The sequence below is a fragment of the Mytilus edulis genome, chromosome 7 (genome assembly GCF_963676685.1).
Source record: "Mytilus edulis chromosome 7, xbMytEdul2.2, whole genome shotgun sequence".
Lineage (NCBI taxonomy): Eukaryota > Metazoa > Mollusca > Bivalvia > Mytilida > Mytilidae > Mytilus > Mytilus edulis.
In genome coordinates, this window is record NC_092350.1 from 23,663,906 (window position 1) to 23,681,986 (window position 18,081).

At 31.3% G+C, this 18,081-nt stretch overlaps 2 protein-coding genes across 2 annotated transcripts in view; both read left to right on the plus strand.

The window, feature by feature from the left end:
- The window catches only part of LOC139481061 (uncharacterized), a 41,802-nt gene extending 32,219 nt beyond the window's left edge, over nt 1-9,583 (plus strand). Inside the window, exons 14-22 of the mRNA XM_071264124.1 lie at nt 822-973; nt 1,195-1,308; nt 1,579-1,640; nt 2,559-2,670; nt 3,686-3,841; nt 7,183-7,282; nt 7,908-8,205; nt 8,559-8,627; nt 9,451-9,583. Of these exons, the coding sequence (XP_071120225.1) occupies nt 822-973; nt 1,195-1,308; nt 1,579-1,640; nt 2,559-2,616 (386 nt within the window). The 3' untranslated portion in view covers nt 2,617-2,670; nt 3,686-3,841; nt 7,183-7,282; ... (1 more) ...; nt 8,559-8,627; nt 9,451-9,583. The remainder of the gene's footprint in view (nt 1-821; nt 974-1,194; nt 1,309-1,578; nt 1,641-2,558; nt 2,671-3,685; nt 3,842-7,182; nt 7,283-7,907; nt 8,206-8,558; nt 8,628-9,450) is intronic.
- Nucleotides 7,218-15,890, plus strand: LOC139483025 (transient receptor potential cation channel subfamily M member 3-like). The gene is made up of 7 exons (XM_071267055.1): nt 7,218-7,282; nt 7,908-8,205; nt 8,559-8,627; nt 11,108-11,303; nt 12,518-12,677; nt 13,421-13,602; nt 15,278-15,890. The coding sequence occupies exons 1-7, from the start codon at nt 7,218-7,220 to the stop codon at nt 15,352-15,354; spliced, it is 1,047 nt and encodes a 348-aa protein (XP_071123156.1). The 3' UTR covers nt 15,355-15,890.
- The last annotated feature ends 2,191 nt before the right edge of the window (nt 15,891-18,081 follow it).

The window sequence follows — 18,081 nt, forward strand, 5'->3', positions numbered from 1 at the left end:
CTACTAATGAATAACAGATAGTCTGCTAAATATATGATTAATTTACTTGACATTGACATGTATGAACGGCATCACAATGGAATATATTGCAAACGTGACTATCTCATTTTTTTTCATTGTCAACTTTCAATTTCTAAGCATTGACATACACACAGCCGAAGTAAATGACTTTTAAAAAAGTAATGAATACGTCATTCATAGATATAGAAAGATTAGTTATGAGTGCCAATGAGACAACCCTCCATCCAAGTCACAATTCATAAAAGAAAACCATTATATATCAGGGTTCGGTCTTCAACACGGAGCACTGGCTCACACCGAACATCAAGCTATAAAGAGCCCCAAAACATTACGAGTGTAAAATCATGCATGTTAACATTATACAGATTCCATTAACAGAAGGTATAACCTTTTAGAAAAATGCAACAGCAGGACTATGAAGAAGAACGAATGAAAATGAAACAACACAATTTACGGATATGGGTCACATTTTGTGAACCCTTACGTTATGTCTGCGTCATAATTCACATGCAACACGTTTTGGAAGTCTTTGATTTTGATATATCTGAAGAAAAGTCGAATAAACTGTAAACGTATGATTTTTTTCTTGTCATGTTTACAGAATGTGGATAAACATTTTTTATTTCAAATATCAAATGGATTAAAGAGATTTTATCATCGTTTAACTACTGTTTGGTTGAAACAATTATACTGGATTTTTTGAAAAAATTGTAAAGCTTGTTTAAGGTCATTTTTCGGTATTATATGACTGGAAACTGGTTATTTGACTGATTTTTATTTAATAATCAATTATGTTTTAGAGGGAAATAAGAGTGTATATGTGCCTTCATTTAAACCAATTGACCAAGACGTAATCTCAATTTCAAAATATGCTGTTGATATTGATTGGCTGTCTAAAGAAGAACTTTTTGGTGGATACTGTTTGGCTTCATCAAATCATAGCAACGGACAGGTTGGTCAGAAGTTTACGACTAGTATAAGAGGTTTTGATAAAACGTTGTTTTTGTGTTATTTTGTATATTCATAGTCATTTAAAATGAATAACAAAAGTAATTACAAATGATGACCTCGTCAAGTTATATAGTGTTACTAAAAAAATGTGTAAACATATTTAGTACATTTTCGTTCTATTTTAAATAATTGACGTGTATTGTGAAATATTATCTGTTTCAGATTAAAGAAATTCTGTGTTCCGCTATCCTTAATCAAACAACTGGTGTGCTACGATTGTTGAAGAACAGAAAAATGAATTATGATGACGCTTCTCTTACACAGTTATATAGAAAGGTAAAAAGGTTACCAAACGCTAAACAGTAAGTTTCAAGGCGTAAATACGAGGTGTATAATCTGATAAGAATTTAAAAAAAAAGATGAATATAGATAAAAGTCTTTAAATGCTATAAGCATACCACAATCAGCCTTTAATTATATATGAATAATATCTTCAATATGTTTTGATATGTATACTTAAGGCAAAGACTGATACGATAAATTAATGACTTCAACAGAGGTAATACAATGAATCAAATGTATTATTGTTAACTTTTTTCTTTACAGAAAGTAAAAAAACTGGAAAAGGAGAAAAAGAAAAAGGCCATACTGTTGTCGATATCTTGGGGGTATGACTGTTTCGTTTAGATATGCATTTATCAAAAGTTTCAATATGGAGCGAGAATGGTGTGTGAAATATCTTAACCTAAAGAATAAATGTTAAAAACTCATATATCGGCTCTTACATGATTTGTAATATACTGCTCGCGAATTGTTTGATAAAAACTTAGGAGATAACTGTATTGTATTTTAAGCTCCGACGGCATCAATGGGGGATTTGATGGTCGCAAATTAAGTTTACTGGTGACGCGTTAGCGGAGACAGTAAACGGGTATTTGCGACCATCAAATCCCAAATTGATGCCGTCGGAGCTTAAAATACAATATTGTTATCTCCATTCTAATGAAACTGACAGAAAACAACGTTAAAACATGTATTTAAAATCTGTCATATGCCGTCTGCGCTTGCGCGTACGTCCCATAGCATCAAATTGTCAATTGATGCCATGTAAGAAAGTGACGTTATCCAATCAAATTGAATGTTACAAACGTTGTTGCATTAGAATTTGAAATAACTGTAAAACTATGGTTCCAACTCCTTTATGCAATGTTGACTTTAGATGAATTTGGCTATTACTATTTTTTGTAATGTTAGGTCACTTAGCTTTTTACGCGTTTTGGTACTGATACATCCTTGGCTTTTAAATATTTTAAAGCGTTTTCTAATGAGAACAAAATAAAGAAAGGGAATCAAAAAGGGCGGTCATCATTCAGTCACTTTCAATAGCGAATCAATGCATCTCACACTTCACTTTTGCATTTGTGCGATAATTGTCAAGCTATATCATGTTGTTTAGTGAATGATCATTTGGTTGTGAAGGTTACCATACATTGTACATAAACAGTTTATATATACAATACTTGACAGGGAGACAGATTTATTTTTGTAAGATTTCATTTTAATGTTGCCTCTATCCGTTTTCTTAGAGTGTTAGTCCAGAAGCCATGCAGTTCTTTAAAAAGGGCACTCAACCAGATAATCTGAAAATTAAATCAGCGAAAGATGCTGAATTCCAAATTGGGAATAACCTCCTGAAATGTAAGATACGTTTTCTAAAATGGTAATTTTAATCTATGAATGTAAAGGTCTGAAAAGTATTACTCTCACTTTCACTTTATTACATGTCTTTAGTCTATATACAATTTCCTGACTGTATTGAACAACGTGTCTTTATTCATTTGATATAGTCTTAACACTGTCTAAAATAAACTCATCATAGATTCCAGTATTTAAAATTTTAATTTTCGCCAGACGCGCGTTTCGTTTACAGAAAAATCATCAGTGACGCTCGAATAAAATAAAATAAAAAGGCCAAATAAACACATATTCATAAGGCCCTCGATATTTGTCTGCAGTATTTATAGACAATAATAGTGCATTGACTTGACATATCAACGATATGAGGATGAGGCTTAGAAACGGGGAAATGCGAGGCTGTGCCGAGCATTTTCCCCGTGTCGGGCCGAATCCTTGTATCGTTGATATGTCAAGTCAATGCACTATTATTGTCTTTATACTGCAATATAAAAAAAAAAACATTTTCAATTGTTGTTTATTGTGTTAATGTTATTTTTTTATTTAAATATTGGGAAAAATCCCCCTTTAAAAAGGCCTCATATCACACAGACGGAGAAATATAAAACACGATGAAATGTACATCATTACCGCAATCAATGGTGAACGAATTCGTTGCAGACTAAAATATCAACAATAAACATAAAACATAATGATTTATAGGTTTCAAACAAAAAAATATTAAAAAGTGAAATATGTTTTCCCGAAAATTGCAAAAGAAACAAGTTTGAGTCGTTAATTAAAATGTTGTTTACATTGAAAACAAGAACAGGTTGAAGAGGTCGTATGAATAATTAAACATAATTTCGACAATTTCTATTTAAATATTCATGAGGAAAAGTGATATCAGGTCAGTCACTGTATATGACATAGAAATATACGGTCAACGCATTTTGACTGCTCTAATAGAACGAGTGCAGTATAAAACACTTTATTGGTAGACGTAACACGTTAGAACGTTTGCTTTTATTGTTATTAGGGCTTTGCTTTTCAAGAGTAGGAATGGTGACATGTTGCCAAAAAGAATCTAACATAGATGATCAAATAAAAGATGTCAAACCATTTCGATTTTGTGTTTTCTCAAATGATAGATCGAGTGCTAGTGAATTATGGGAAACATGTGAAAACCCAATGTGTAAGTATGACAGATATTATAAACAAACTAGTAATAATAACATATCGAATTTTTGAAAAAAAGTGTTCATTATTTAATTTCATCAAAATGCAAATTGTATTCCATGTCTTGTCACTGTCAACTCACTTGCACCATGTGATGTCATTATTTGATCTATTCATCACAGAAAAGCTATTTAAACTCAAATTTTATGATATCAATAGTGTTCTATTCCCAATTGTGCCATTGTGACTGATTTGTGCGATGGGTGGAGGATACATAGAAGGAAACTATTATTCTGGTTTGGTCGACGTTACCCCTGTTCCTTCAGTCTTAATTTTACCTATCAATGGATTAATGAAATTGATAATTTGGAAACTAATATTGTCTCAAATTATGAAGGAACATGATTCGACAATACTGTATTTGCAATTAGTTAACAGCTTATTTATAACTTTTGAAAATCACGGTTATTGTTGACGATTATGATGAAAAATCACATGAATAGTGGCAATCAGCAAACAAAAACGTGGAAGATTACATTTCTGTTATAAATGCGTTTGTTGCAATTCCGTTGAATGTTTGCATTATTTCAGTGTATGAAGTACTAATACATTTTAAGGCAATGTATCTTCAATTTATTTTTGGTGTGCAGTAACACAACCGTGTCAACTTAGGAGAGGCTTATTTACGCATTCCATTACATGTTTAATTCAACTTATTCTAAAAGGTTACAAAATCAACACTGTAATTTTATTGGTATTAATATTGATTTTGTAATCAATAAATTAAAAGCAAAAAAAGTAAAATTATTATATACATATATATTGTGTCTGTTTGTTTTTTTCACGCATCGGTGACAATATAATGGAATTTGATGCGACTGTCATACAAGTGAGAGGTTTAGCTAGCTAGGTTCAATCCACCATTTTCTATATTAGAAAATGCCTGTACCAAGTCAGGAATATGACAGTTGTTATCCATTCGTTTGATGTGTTTGAACTTTTGATTTTGCCATTTGATTGAGGACTTTCCTTTTTGAATTTTCCTTGGAGTTCAGAATTTTTGTGATTTTACTTTATACACATTCATGGAAATACAATCTATCGATACTTGTATCGTGGCATTGCCCAAGATCATGTGACTGTTTTAATACGTCTTAAAACACTTAATCCATTGGATGTTGGATGTGTACCGATTGGTAATTTTGTCTAAGATGCATGATTGTTTAGTTGTTAGTGGCTTTTTAACTAGCTGTCATGCCACTGCTGGTGGAGATTTATTTCCGCGAGGGTATCACCAGCCCAGTAGTCAGCACTTTTTGTGCTGACATGAATTAACATTGATATGGTTATATTTATAAATTAACTGTTTACAACATGTAGAATTTTTTTGAAATAATAGGCTTTTCTACCTCAGGGATATTTACCTTAGCCGGATTTAGTAAAACTTTTAGAAATTTTGATCCTCAATGCTCTTCAACTTCGTCCTTTATTTGGCCTTTTTAGCTTTTTTGGATTCGAGCGTCAGAGTCTTTTGTAGACGAAACGCGCGTCTGGCGTATATGCACAATTTAGTCCTGGTATCTATGATGAGTTTATTCAGTAACTGCGAATACTCTAAGTATACGTACTTTAAGTAAGTGTCTTTTTGTTGTTGGGATATACAAATACCATGCTATGTCCACTCTGTGTGGTTTTTTTTTAAGTCTTTTTATTTTAATTCATCTGATGAGTTAGGCCTTTTTTAAGTTCGTTCATATGTTGTACTGTATTTCAATGGTTGTCGTTTGTTGATGTGTTACATGTACATATTATTCTTTCGTTTATTTTTTGTACATAAATTAGGCCGTTACTTTTTCATTTGAATTGTCTTACCTTTCTCATTTCGGGGACTTTTATAGCTGACTATGTGGTAAGGACTTTGCTTATTGTAGAAGGCCGTACGGTAACCTATACTTGTTAATTTCGTGTATTGTAGAGAGATGTCTCATTGGAATTCATACCACATCTTCTTTTATTATATTGACCCTCCACATTATGTATGTGATTGTCCCAAGTAAGGAGTTTGCAGTTCCTTGGTTTTCATTGTATATTTGTTTTTTGTATTTTTTCGTTACAAAAAGATAGTCTTCGACTTCAGACTGAATTATTATCATGTGTTCCCTTGTTAACAATAAAGGGGTAAAAATAAATTGCAGGATTGGAATGATTTGCAGACATAATGCAAATAGATATATTATGTTTACTGTATGTACGTATACATGACCCAAGTCAGAAGCCTTTAATTCAGTGGATGTCATTTGTTGCTATTATAATTGTTTTTCATTTATATTTTGTGCGTTAGACAGACCGTTTGTTTTCTGATTTAAATTCATCGTTTTTCTTTTAGGGGACTATGCAGTATGGATTTTACTCATTATTAAACACTGAACGTTGACCTTTAATTGTTGACTTCTATGTCATGTGGTCTTTTGCAAAGAGTGGTCGCATTGGCGATTATACTGCATTTTCGTACTTGTATATGGACTTTTATTTGGAATAGACAATAATGTTTACAGTCAAAAGACAATATCAATCACCAACACACATTTGATAACACGTTTAAAAGTATTCAGAATGTCTTGTTCTACCTTAACCGTATTTGACACAACTTTATAAGACTTTTTGGGTCCTTAGTGCTTTTTGCCATTGAACATGTTAAGCTTAATAATTATTTTGATCTGATTGTTACTGAAGAGTCTTATGTAGACTGAATGTCCGTCTGGTGTATTAAATTATAGTCCTGGTACCATTAGAAATTGGGTTGTTTTCTCATCATTGTCACTTAGTTTTTTGTAGGTATTTGTTCATTGGCAGCTTTGTTCTTATCAATTAAAGCATGTTGTGTGTAGCTTTTGCAACACAGTCTTTTATAACATGTGTTTTTTTGGTTATTCTACTTGCTGCTAGTTACCTTGAATTCTAAAAAAAAAATGGTGGTACTTGTCGCCGCCAAGTTTTCTTTTCCTTTGTTCAATTTTGACATCTTCATATGAGACTTCAAATGCGATTTTGTATCTTCCATGAGCAACGCACTTGGTGCCACATCTGAAACTGAATACGAGTTCACTTTCGGATCACGTAATATCATTTTCATTTTCTACAGGACTCTTGCTGTGCGACAAATAAGTTTTAATTCTTCAATATTTTGCTTTTTTCAGTAACTGAATGTACAGCCTTGATATAGTTATATATAAAGCATATAAACCACTCTATTTCATCTGTGCTTATTTTTATGTATTTTTATAATCCGTTCTACAGTTGTTTGAAATCATTTGATAGAATCAATTTGGTCATTGCTTTCGTTTTTCTTTTTTCCAGTAACAGCTCTGATATCCAGTTGCTATCTTAAGGCTATGGCTAAGGTTGCAGAAAGCTGGTTTGAGGACTCACTTCAACGCAATTTAGAAGACCATGCTAAGTACAGTCATTAATTTAGCAATTACAATATTAGGGTTGTTTTTTCAGTTTATCAATTATCATTTCCTTTATTATCTACATCTACCAAATGTCGATGTTACAAAATATACCAATGAAAGTTCTGTGCATACTTATATATATATATATATATATATATATATATATATATATATATATATATATATATATATATATATATATATACTGTCTTTCTTCACACATTTGAAGGGAAAAGCAGGTATGAATAAGTTTGTTTAATTAGAGTGTTCATTTTAATATTTTCCCCGAAATGATATGTTTGATTGCGTTTATTGATGTACTGGAGAAAATATCGTTGTGCATCAATTCCGTCTCCATTCTATATGTGTTTATTTATATATTCTTTCCCGAAATGATATGTTAAATTGCGTTGATAGTTATACTGGATAAATATCGGTGTGCATCAAATCTGTGTCCTTTCTATATAAAAAAAGACTCATAAAAATAGTAATGAAAAGTCGATTGCTACGTATATAGTAAATTGCAATACAGTATTTTTAGTATCAAATATAGTTCAAAATAATAACAAGAACTGAAATAATGTTTGTTATGCGCAACAAGTTTTTTTTTACTTTTATGAATACTAGGCTATTTGCAAACAGAGCTGTACAACTTCTTGATAAACTGTTTCAACATGACGAAGAAATGGCCACTGACGCACTGGATCATGCTTCTGTAGTTTGGGAATACATTGAAAGCCCTCTTCATTTTGGGCATCAGTTTGGTATGGAAGATTTCATATCTCATACGTCTACACAGAAAGATGCAAACAAACGTCTATATTCCTATATAAATAATAGATCATCTGACAACATTGTTAATGAGAAGAACAAAAACGACATTGACAATAATAGCCCACAGCCTGAGTGTCCAGATTTTATAAAGGTATGGTTATTCAAGAGAAACATTGTATTGGTAACTTGCATCGTGTTTTATAGTGTACATCAATTACCGATCATTACTTTAAGTATCTTAACTGGGTCGTTGAGTATTTTTTTGATTAGCTAATTAAACTTCATATGCACTTCTAGTATAGCAATGACATAACGAGACCCTGTTTTTTCTCTGTTATTTTATATTTACAATAATGGACTGATATGGTTGTCCTGACATTTTCAAAATTGTCTGCAAGCAGTGTATGTGGTGTTACTTCATTAAACATAAAACCAATTAAAAAATTACATTAAAAATAACATTTATGACCTCTTTAGATATGTGTGTATCTATTTATTTTTAAGCACCATCATAAACAAAACCAATGGTATAAATATTTAACAGCACCAGTTAGCAGAATGTTGATAAATGTAGTAAGTAAATCAATTGTTTATACTGGGTGGTCCCTTTACAGGATGCATAAAGTGTGAACTGTTATTTTTAAACTATGAATCAATGCCGATGGAGGTGGACTGCTTGCCCCCAGCCATAATATCAGCACAAAAATAGACAATGATTCTACATTATATGATTTATACTTACTTATAACAACTTCTATAAAGAGGGTTTGTTTAGAATTCACTAGCCCTGTTTCGCTACAGCTGTTGGCAAACATTTAAGACCTGAATGTAATACTCACTTATAGCCAGTCATCGGTGCTGATAAAATTTATAATCTACTAATCTGAGATTTACCGGTGACAAATATGGAAAAAAATAAGAAACTGCGTTTGAACGACCTTATAAAAATTTGATTTTGATGATTTAATCAATTGTTTGCCAATCAATAATAACGTTTTTACTTTTTATAAATCGCAAGCTTCCTAATGTCTAGGTGTGTTCGTTACTGTTGATAGTTAATCGAGAAAAAGCCCTAAATATAAACGAAATTATATCTTTTTTTGATAAACTTTAAAGTTTCTAACTATTTTTGTTTTTTTTAAGTCAGTTTTGGTTGTCCAAAATCACCTCGCATATTCAAGTTTTATACTTTCTTTTATGTTTAGTTGTTCATCATTCATAATGAACCATTGACAGCTTTAATGATCATGCACAAATCCAATCAATCTCAATAGACTCGAAATTTCTTGCGAAAATAAAATATGTAGAATTAACGATACGAATAAATACTTTTATAATACCTAATTTATTTTTATAATTAAATGCTGAGGTATTTATGATTAGTCGTCTTTTTTAGGCATTGTATATTACAGTTCTCGCTATGTTCGTGATCTTCCTTACGACCGACATGCACTATAATTCGATATCTGTATTGGAATGGGTAGTCTCTATCTGGATAATTGGTGACTTTTTTGAAGAATGTTTTATTTCGGCAAGTTTGTTATACTTTATTGATGAGAACTTTAGTTCATTGTAGACGACAAATCAAAATCATGTCAATTAATTTAAAACTACCACATAAGAAATCAATTATGGTGTTTTGCAACGGGGAGCTTACGAGAAGAAAATAAATATTATCTACAGACTACTCACTGCACAAAAGTTCAAGCTAAGTTTGAATACCAATTTAGAGAGAAGTGCAATTTTAATTACGAGTGTATGATTCTAAACAATAATCTCCTGCAAATGGCTGTCTCTTTTTAACTTTACTTAGATAATAGGTTACCAGAACTACAAAATCTTAGTTATCAACACTCTTCTACACACCTCCATAAATGACAATTTTCTTTTCTTTTTATTAAATCTATTTATTCATAGGTACGACCAAGGGATGGTAACTGTTCTATTCAACGAGTATTTCTATATATTTTTGACATATGGAACTTTATGGACATTGTATGCGATGTTATGTACATCACTGCCTTCCTTATGCATGCAGTTGGTCCCGAGGAAATACATAATGATACTAGGAGAATATATAGCTTGGCATTGTTTCTTATGTTCCTTCGCCTATTTAATATTCTTTTAATGTTTAAAAAAATTGGTATCATCATTATTATAGTCAAAGAAATGGCAAGTATTACGTAGTACGCTGATTTATGTTTTATCTTGTTTGAAAATTTAGTACAGTATCATTGGTCCTCACTTTGTTATCTCAGTATGTCCTGTTTCTTGAACTTGCTAGACTTCTCAATAATAAGTTACATTGTTCACAATAACAATTTCAAATGTATTGAAGAAATGTATTTGTTTAGCACTGAGCTCATTTAACAAAAATATATCGAAACCCGTTTGTTAGCGCCACATCGACCAATACGATAAATATAAATTAACAATAGTTTTTATTGGGTTTAATTACACCGTCTGTTTGTCATATTGTTGTATTTTTTAATTTTTTTTTATGTTAAACGAAAAACAATCGTATTGTCAAAATTGATGAAAAAAGGAGAAGGAAAAAACAAACATTATCAAGAAAAATTCAAAACGGGAATTAATTAACGTACTGTAATTTAAAATCACAAATAAGTATATTAGGTGGTACCTAACACTACAGGGAGATAACTCTGTAAAGTCAGCTAAACGTTTTAATTACGTTGTGTTGTAAAAGGAATAGTAAGCTTCCCAATGATCAATATTGATGTTTGTCAAACTGCTATATAACCAGTGTATTTTTTTCTGACAAAACAGTTGGTTCCAAATTATTGAAATTTTTATATTTTTGTTAAAGGGTCAAAGTGAATACTTTGACAAAATTTTGTGAAAATTAACTGAGTCAAATTGATTTTAGTGAAAGTGTTTGGTACCACCTTAAGGAAATATAAAAAAAAATAGAATAACTTTCCGGAGTGAAATATTTATTCGGTATCTTTATCTAACAAAGATAATGTATTTTCAGTTTTTACACATTGTTAAAGTAATGAGGCATTGTTTTTGAATTGTTCTGTATGTTTCAGCTCGTGGATTTATTGTATTACTTAGTCATTCTGGTGATTTTGATATTAGCTGCTGGTACAGTTTATCATGCAAACATTTATCCAAATCATGATGTCAAACCATTTCCAAACGGAATTCAGAACTGGCGAATTTGGACAATTCTCAAGACACCGTATTGGCAGGTTTACGGCGAGCCGTTCTTAGATTTACTGGAAGGTCTGTATACTAATGACACTATGATAACCGAGTAAAATCGGATTGATAAGAATATGAATTACCTCAGCTGTATTCGGTACAACTTTTTGGAATTTTGGATCCTCAATGCTCTTCAACTTTGTACTTGTTTGGCTTTATAGAAATATTTTGACATGAGCGTAACTGATAAGTCTTATGTTGACGAAACGCGCGTCTGGCGTACAAAATACTTGTCTTAAATCTATTTACTATATAATACAGACATTTACGATGTTTTGCGATTTAACTGTATGCGATTGATCTTAGAAAAGACTTACAATGCGTGTAATAAAAATGTACATTGTGTTTGCGAGTTGATAAAATTGTTTTCTTGTTTACAACATCATATTCTGAAAATACCTTTACCACAGACACTAGTGATCAAGACTACGTTTTTGGCATATTTTTGTGAAAAGAAAAAAAGGTGCGAATGTTGAATATTCGAAAAAATAATTAATAATCGCCAAATTTTAAATGGCTTATATATCGAAAACAAGCACACGAATTTAGTTTTACTAGCGACTTTTTTCTCAACAATTATGTATTAAAAACATCCGTACAGTTAACTATAATGGATAGTTATCTGCATTTTTTAGATTACACTTCTTGTAGCTTGTTGTAGGTTTTGTCCATTTGCCATTTAAAAAAAAAATCATTATATTGGATTGTACAATTTTTCGATGAATTAGTCTCACTATTTCATAAAGATAAGTGAATGTTTCCTTCTGTCAAAACTAGTGCTAGTACATCGAAATTACTGAAAAGACTTTTGTTCATCATAACTTAAATACTTATTTTCGAAACCCTGAAAGTTAATATTGTAAGCGACAGTTTATTTTAACGGACACAGAAAAGCACGAATCATTCAGTAACATTTTCCACTGGGATAAAAAAAAAATATTTTATTGCCAACCTTAAGCTCTCTTTTTTGTATTTTTTTTTCTAGCTAATAATGTGCTAAATCCAAGTTTCCGTTACAAAACGTTATTTGATGCTAATATGTGCATCGTATTAGAATCTAAAAAGGTATTCATCAAATATGTATTCAACCATTATTTTCTCAGCGCATATTTACATAAAACATTATAAGGACTAACATTGAAATGTACAATGAAAACACTGATTACGGTTGTTTATAAACAAACTATATGTATCACACACTGACTGAATTTCTTTACACTTGTCTCGTTTTAAAGCATCAGATAACGGCATTTGTACAGATAATGTAACAATTTGGAGTAATGATCCAACGGTTGAGAGGTGTCCTACCAGAGACTGGATAACTTCTGTAGTTGCCGCATTCTACATGATGCTGTCTAACTGGCTTTTATTAAACATAGTCATAGCTATGTTAAGGTTTGCATGAATATTTTTATCATAAATGATACCTGTACATTATGTTACTAATTAGAGGGAGTACTTTTCCCTTTTTCATTTTCATAGCAACAGTTATAAAAGAGGGACAAAAGATACCAAAAGGGACAGTCAAACTCATAAATCTAAAACAAACTGACAACGCCATGGCTAAAAATGAAAAAGACAAACAAACAACAGCACATATGACACAACATAGAAAACTAAAGAATAAACAACACGAACCCCATTCAGACTTATATTTTTCAATATAAGTGTATATTGAAAAATATTCAAAACTATAGCGTGACCAGATACCTGTTAATCGACGTTACATTGAATTCTGAATCAACAAATCATTTGAAATAGAATTATCTAAGGAATGCTGATGCAGTATTTGACTCAATCCTATGTCTAAATAATATGAAAGTATTTTATCAAATAAGCGTATATATATATAAGTGTACAAGATCTTCTTCTAAAGTAACATAATTTCTAAATAAATGGCAACCCATTTAAAAAAAAATGCTACGATGCAAGTACAGAGAATTATATACATCTCCATTAACCTACAAACATTCAAATCACTTCTTTATCTCGTTTTATGACAGTTGAATTTCATCGTCAGAAAATTGAACTTATGGTTAGTATTGAATATATGACTTAAAATACATTGCGTTGAATAACATGTTTCTGTGTCTTGCCTCAATATACAGTGTAAACGATATATTTGATTTTATTTGCAGCGCACGATTCAACTTAATTACAGCAAAGTCAAAACAGAAATGGCGATACCATAGACATTCAGTGGTTATGTGTTATGAGAATAGAATACCTTCACCAATAAATCTTGTCATGAGGCCATTAAGCTTTTTCTGTTATGTAGCTAAGTGCCCGTGCTGTTCTTGTGTCAATGAAAGACCAAAAGGTAGGTGTTTATTCTTGTTTAATGTTTGATTACGATGAACCCGTAAGAATATTTTAAAAAATATACCGTCTAGATCTGCTTAACTTTATATCAAAAAATTGTTCACTTGATTTTACATTTCCAATGTACATTCTTTCACAACTTAATGACAAACGTGTATTTTACTGTTTTTCGTTTTTAAATAATATTCTTCGTCAAACCTTCGGTCATATTTATTATAAGGTTGTAGTAATATAAATGAATATATTTGGAATGATCACCAGTGTGAAAACTCTCAACTAGAGACAAAATGACGTTGATTATTTATTATGAAAAGGTTCTAGTTTCATGCATACATATAAACCTTAGAATTGCAGAGTTGTCAGCATTAGTTAATCATGATGTTAAATAAATGTAGTAACAATTGGCAAAACATGATTGAATGACACTTTTTAAAAATTCTGACGATTAATTCCTAAAATTAATGTAAAACTAATATTACACTGACAAAACAGATATAGTTCTTTTTATTGAACAAGTTATAACTGCATATTATTCTAAATTGTCATTCTAAACTATAGAATTTAAGTTGAGTACTTTTAAAATGCATTATTACTTAAGAAATAATGAATGAGAGCCATGGATTTGTTGGAAATTTACACCTCAGAATAAAATTCGAATATCACGACCCAGTCCATATACATGTACATTTATGATAAAAATATATGGCTTCCATGATTATTTCGATTTTTATAAGACAAAAAACGGTCCCCAAAAATCTGAAGCGAGGGTGAGAGTGTCATGTGTTTGGCTTTTCTTTTATACTACTTGTTAGATTAAGTTAAAACATGTTAATAAATCTGTAGTTTACGTGATTTATTTCGTAAATAACTGCTAAATTATTTATATTCTCAAACACAACATTTGCAATTATTAATTTACATGTTTTTCTCGTTAGCTACCGTCAAATCATAAGTTCACATTTCATAACTAAGGAGCCGCCATGTTGACTTGCTGAAATCAGTAAATATCTGAATAATGCAAAGGGACAGAAAATAAAACAATACCTACATGTACCTCAAAAATATATCTAAATGTAATATTATACGAATTTCGACGGTTCACGTAACGGAAAACCCTTCAACATTTGCATTTTTATTTGTACGACGGCATGTTTTGAAGTGACTTCAATGCGTCAAAAGCATAAACGAACTTTCGAGCGATTTTATTTCATTTTGATTTTGTTTATTTTTCTGAGCTCTTGTGCATTATTATTTTTTTTTTTTTTTTGACATAATTCAAAAAAGTATTAAAGTTCTGTAGTCTTTTTTTTCAATTGCAGTTTTCAAAAGAATAAAATTGCCATAGCGTATGGCCAAAAAGAGTCCGATACATTCGGATTTACATTAGAGGTATAATGTAACATCCATTATTATGCATATGTCTGAGTCTGCGCTAAGTATAGATATATCGAGAATTTTATTACGGTGTTGTTTACGAATTGAAAAAAGCACGTAATAATAGAACTAATGGTATATCATTGGTATTTAGTTTCATAGCGTTTCTTTTAGAATTTCGTATGAATTTTCTAATTTACTATCTATTTATATGTCGGGAATATTCAAACGTTTACTGTCGTTTATATTTTGTTTTTGCTTAGTATAGATCTTATTCATTATAAACAAATTTATTTCAGGTTATACGGAGAAAATGTTGAAAAAGCAGAGAGACCTTGCAAAAGAGATAATAAGAAAGGAAAATGGCGAAACTTAAAATTCAGAGCATTCAAAAAGTTTTAGCAGTGTCTCGACGCATGCATGTTGTGTTCTTAACGTGTTCGTATAATGTTTACACTATTTTGGAATTTAAACCTTTATAGGCCCATTGTCACAAAATATTAATCAATCTTTTTGACTTTCTTGATGTATGGATATGTGTACCGGTGTTAGAGAAACTGACATCAATATAACTGTTACGTGTCTTCAAATATCAGCCGTATGTGTACGAGGATAAGAAACGTGTGTAATGTGAGGTGGGCTAGTTCGAAAGCTTGGTGGTAACGTCCTACTTACATAGAACTAGGCTAGTTAGAATCGTAAAAGAAGTAACAGGACAGTTACTTACTATTAAACTTGAAAATGGGAATACTTAATTACGCTTTAGAATTGCAAAAAGGTCAAGCTTTTCGTAGTTTGTTGATGTTTATGATAATCTTAACAAATGCTTTAGATTTAAATACCGCATAGTCAGCTATAGAAGTCCCCGATATGACAATGAAAAACAATTCAATAGTTATCAAAGGTACCAGGATTATAGCAAGACGCGCGTTTCGTCTACATTAGATTCATCAGTTACGCTCAGATCAAAATATTTATCCAGCCAAACAAGTACAAAGTTGAAGAACATTGAGGATCCAAAATTCTAAAAAGTTGTGCTAAATATGACTTAGGTAATCTATGCCTTATTTTTTTCGAAAAAAAAACAAAGTTTTGTAAACGGGAAATTTATAAAAATGACCACATTATTGATATTCATGTCAACACCGAAGTGTTGACTACTGGGCTGATGATACTCCCGGGGACGAAACGTCCACCAGCAGTGGCATCGACCCAGTGGTGTAAATAGTTATCAAAGGTACCAGGATTTCAAACGAGAAAACTAACGGACTTGTTTAAATAAAAAAAAAAAACGAAAAACAAATATGTAACACATAAACAAACGACAACTACTGAATAACAGGCTCCTGAGTTGGTACCAGCACATACATAAATAATGTGGTGGGGTGTAACATGTTAGCAGGATCCCAACCCTCCCCTAACCTGGGACAGTGGTATAACAGTACAACATAAGAACGAACTATAAAAATAAACGTTTAAAAAAAACCGGTTTCGATTACCCCAATAAATGTTTAAAATGTGTAAATTTCCATTTAATTTATCCATTATTTTGCACTTCAATACTTAAAGCAATCTGTCAACTAACTTTAACGATGTACATGTCAGTCTGGCAAGTTTTATTTGACCTTGACCTAATTATCAAGGGTCATTGCCTAATGTTCATTTATTGTGTTTCTGACTGCTTTTCTAATATCGTATACAAAAGTTCAACTGTCTTTGGTTAATGGAAATATTTTACGATGCATATAAAAGCAACAAGGTTCATTGCTAAATTGTGTTTGTGTTTTTGTCTATTATTTCTTAACTTTAAGCAACTAATCAACTATATTTGATTTATGAATTAAAAGAAAGGTGTATGTGTCTATCTGACAGGTATGCTTTGACCTTTACTTACTTCATTTAATGTTTCATTGGTCAATTTTCAGTTTTCCTGGTTAACTTTGTTTCCTAAATACTATTTTCATATACGCATTTGCATGTAGGGGCCAGTTGAACCACGCCTCCGGGTTTGGTATTTTCTCGCTGTATTGAAGACAGATTGGTATTACTACGATTTCTTTTTTAATTAAATAATAAGTAAAATGTTTACAAAATTTCCTTTAGAATAACAGCCTTTTATGTGGTTTGATTTAATCATAAAATTTTGCTGTAACAAGTGAGAGTTTTAGTCTTATTGTCTACCTTTAAGGGCCTATAGACATACGATTTAAAACTTTAGAAGAGTCACATTTCCAATCAATTTGTTTTCCACTAATGGAATGAGGAACAGTTAAGTTTTTTTTTCAATGAGGTGATATTTCGTAAAATATTTACTTCAAAAATATATTCGCATCAAAGGTTTTTATGTACCCACTCTAGGAAATTATGACACGAAGTACCCTCGGGGACGAAACGTCCACCAGCAGAGGCATCGACCCATTGGTGTTAATAGTTATCAAAGGTACCAGGATTATAATATATATCAAAATATTTTATACATTTACTTTATGTATTTACAGTTACGATAAACGATTACTTTTGTATAAAAACATGTGGTATATGTGCCAATGAGAGAACTCTCCATCCAAGTCAAAGTGAACGTCGTTCCCATCTCAGGTGCTATCATTTTGATTTTGGGAGAGATATTTATGTCATAACTGTTCACGGTTTGCTACTTCAGTGTGCCATTAAGAGCAATCAATATCAAATACAACAAACTTCAAAAGCACAAAGATGAAATATTGTTTGACTATGTATCAATGAAATATTGTTTGACTATGTATCAATTGCAGTTAGCAAAGTTTTGTGCAACGCTAGATCTGCGATATCTGTGAATATACAGATACTAATTTGCATTTTTTGTGGGTTATCGAAAATGTGTTTTCACACTTTTTTACACAAAGAACCGACATGAAACATTTGTTTAACCACGCCACATTATGTATGTATGTGCCTGTCCTAAGCCAGGAGCCTGTATTTTAGTTGTTGTTAGATGCTGTTTTACATTCGTTCACTTTTTTTTAACATAAATTAGGCCGTTATAGTTAATTTTTTCTCGTATGATTTGTTTTACATTTGTCAAACCTGGGCTTTTCAGCTGACTATGCGGGGTGGGTTTTGCTCA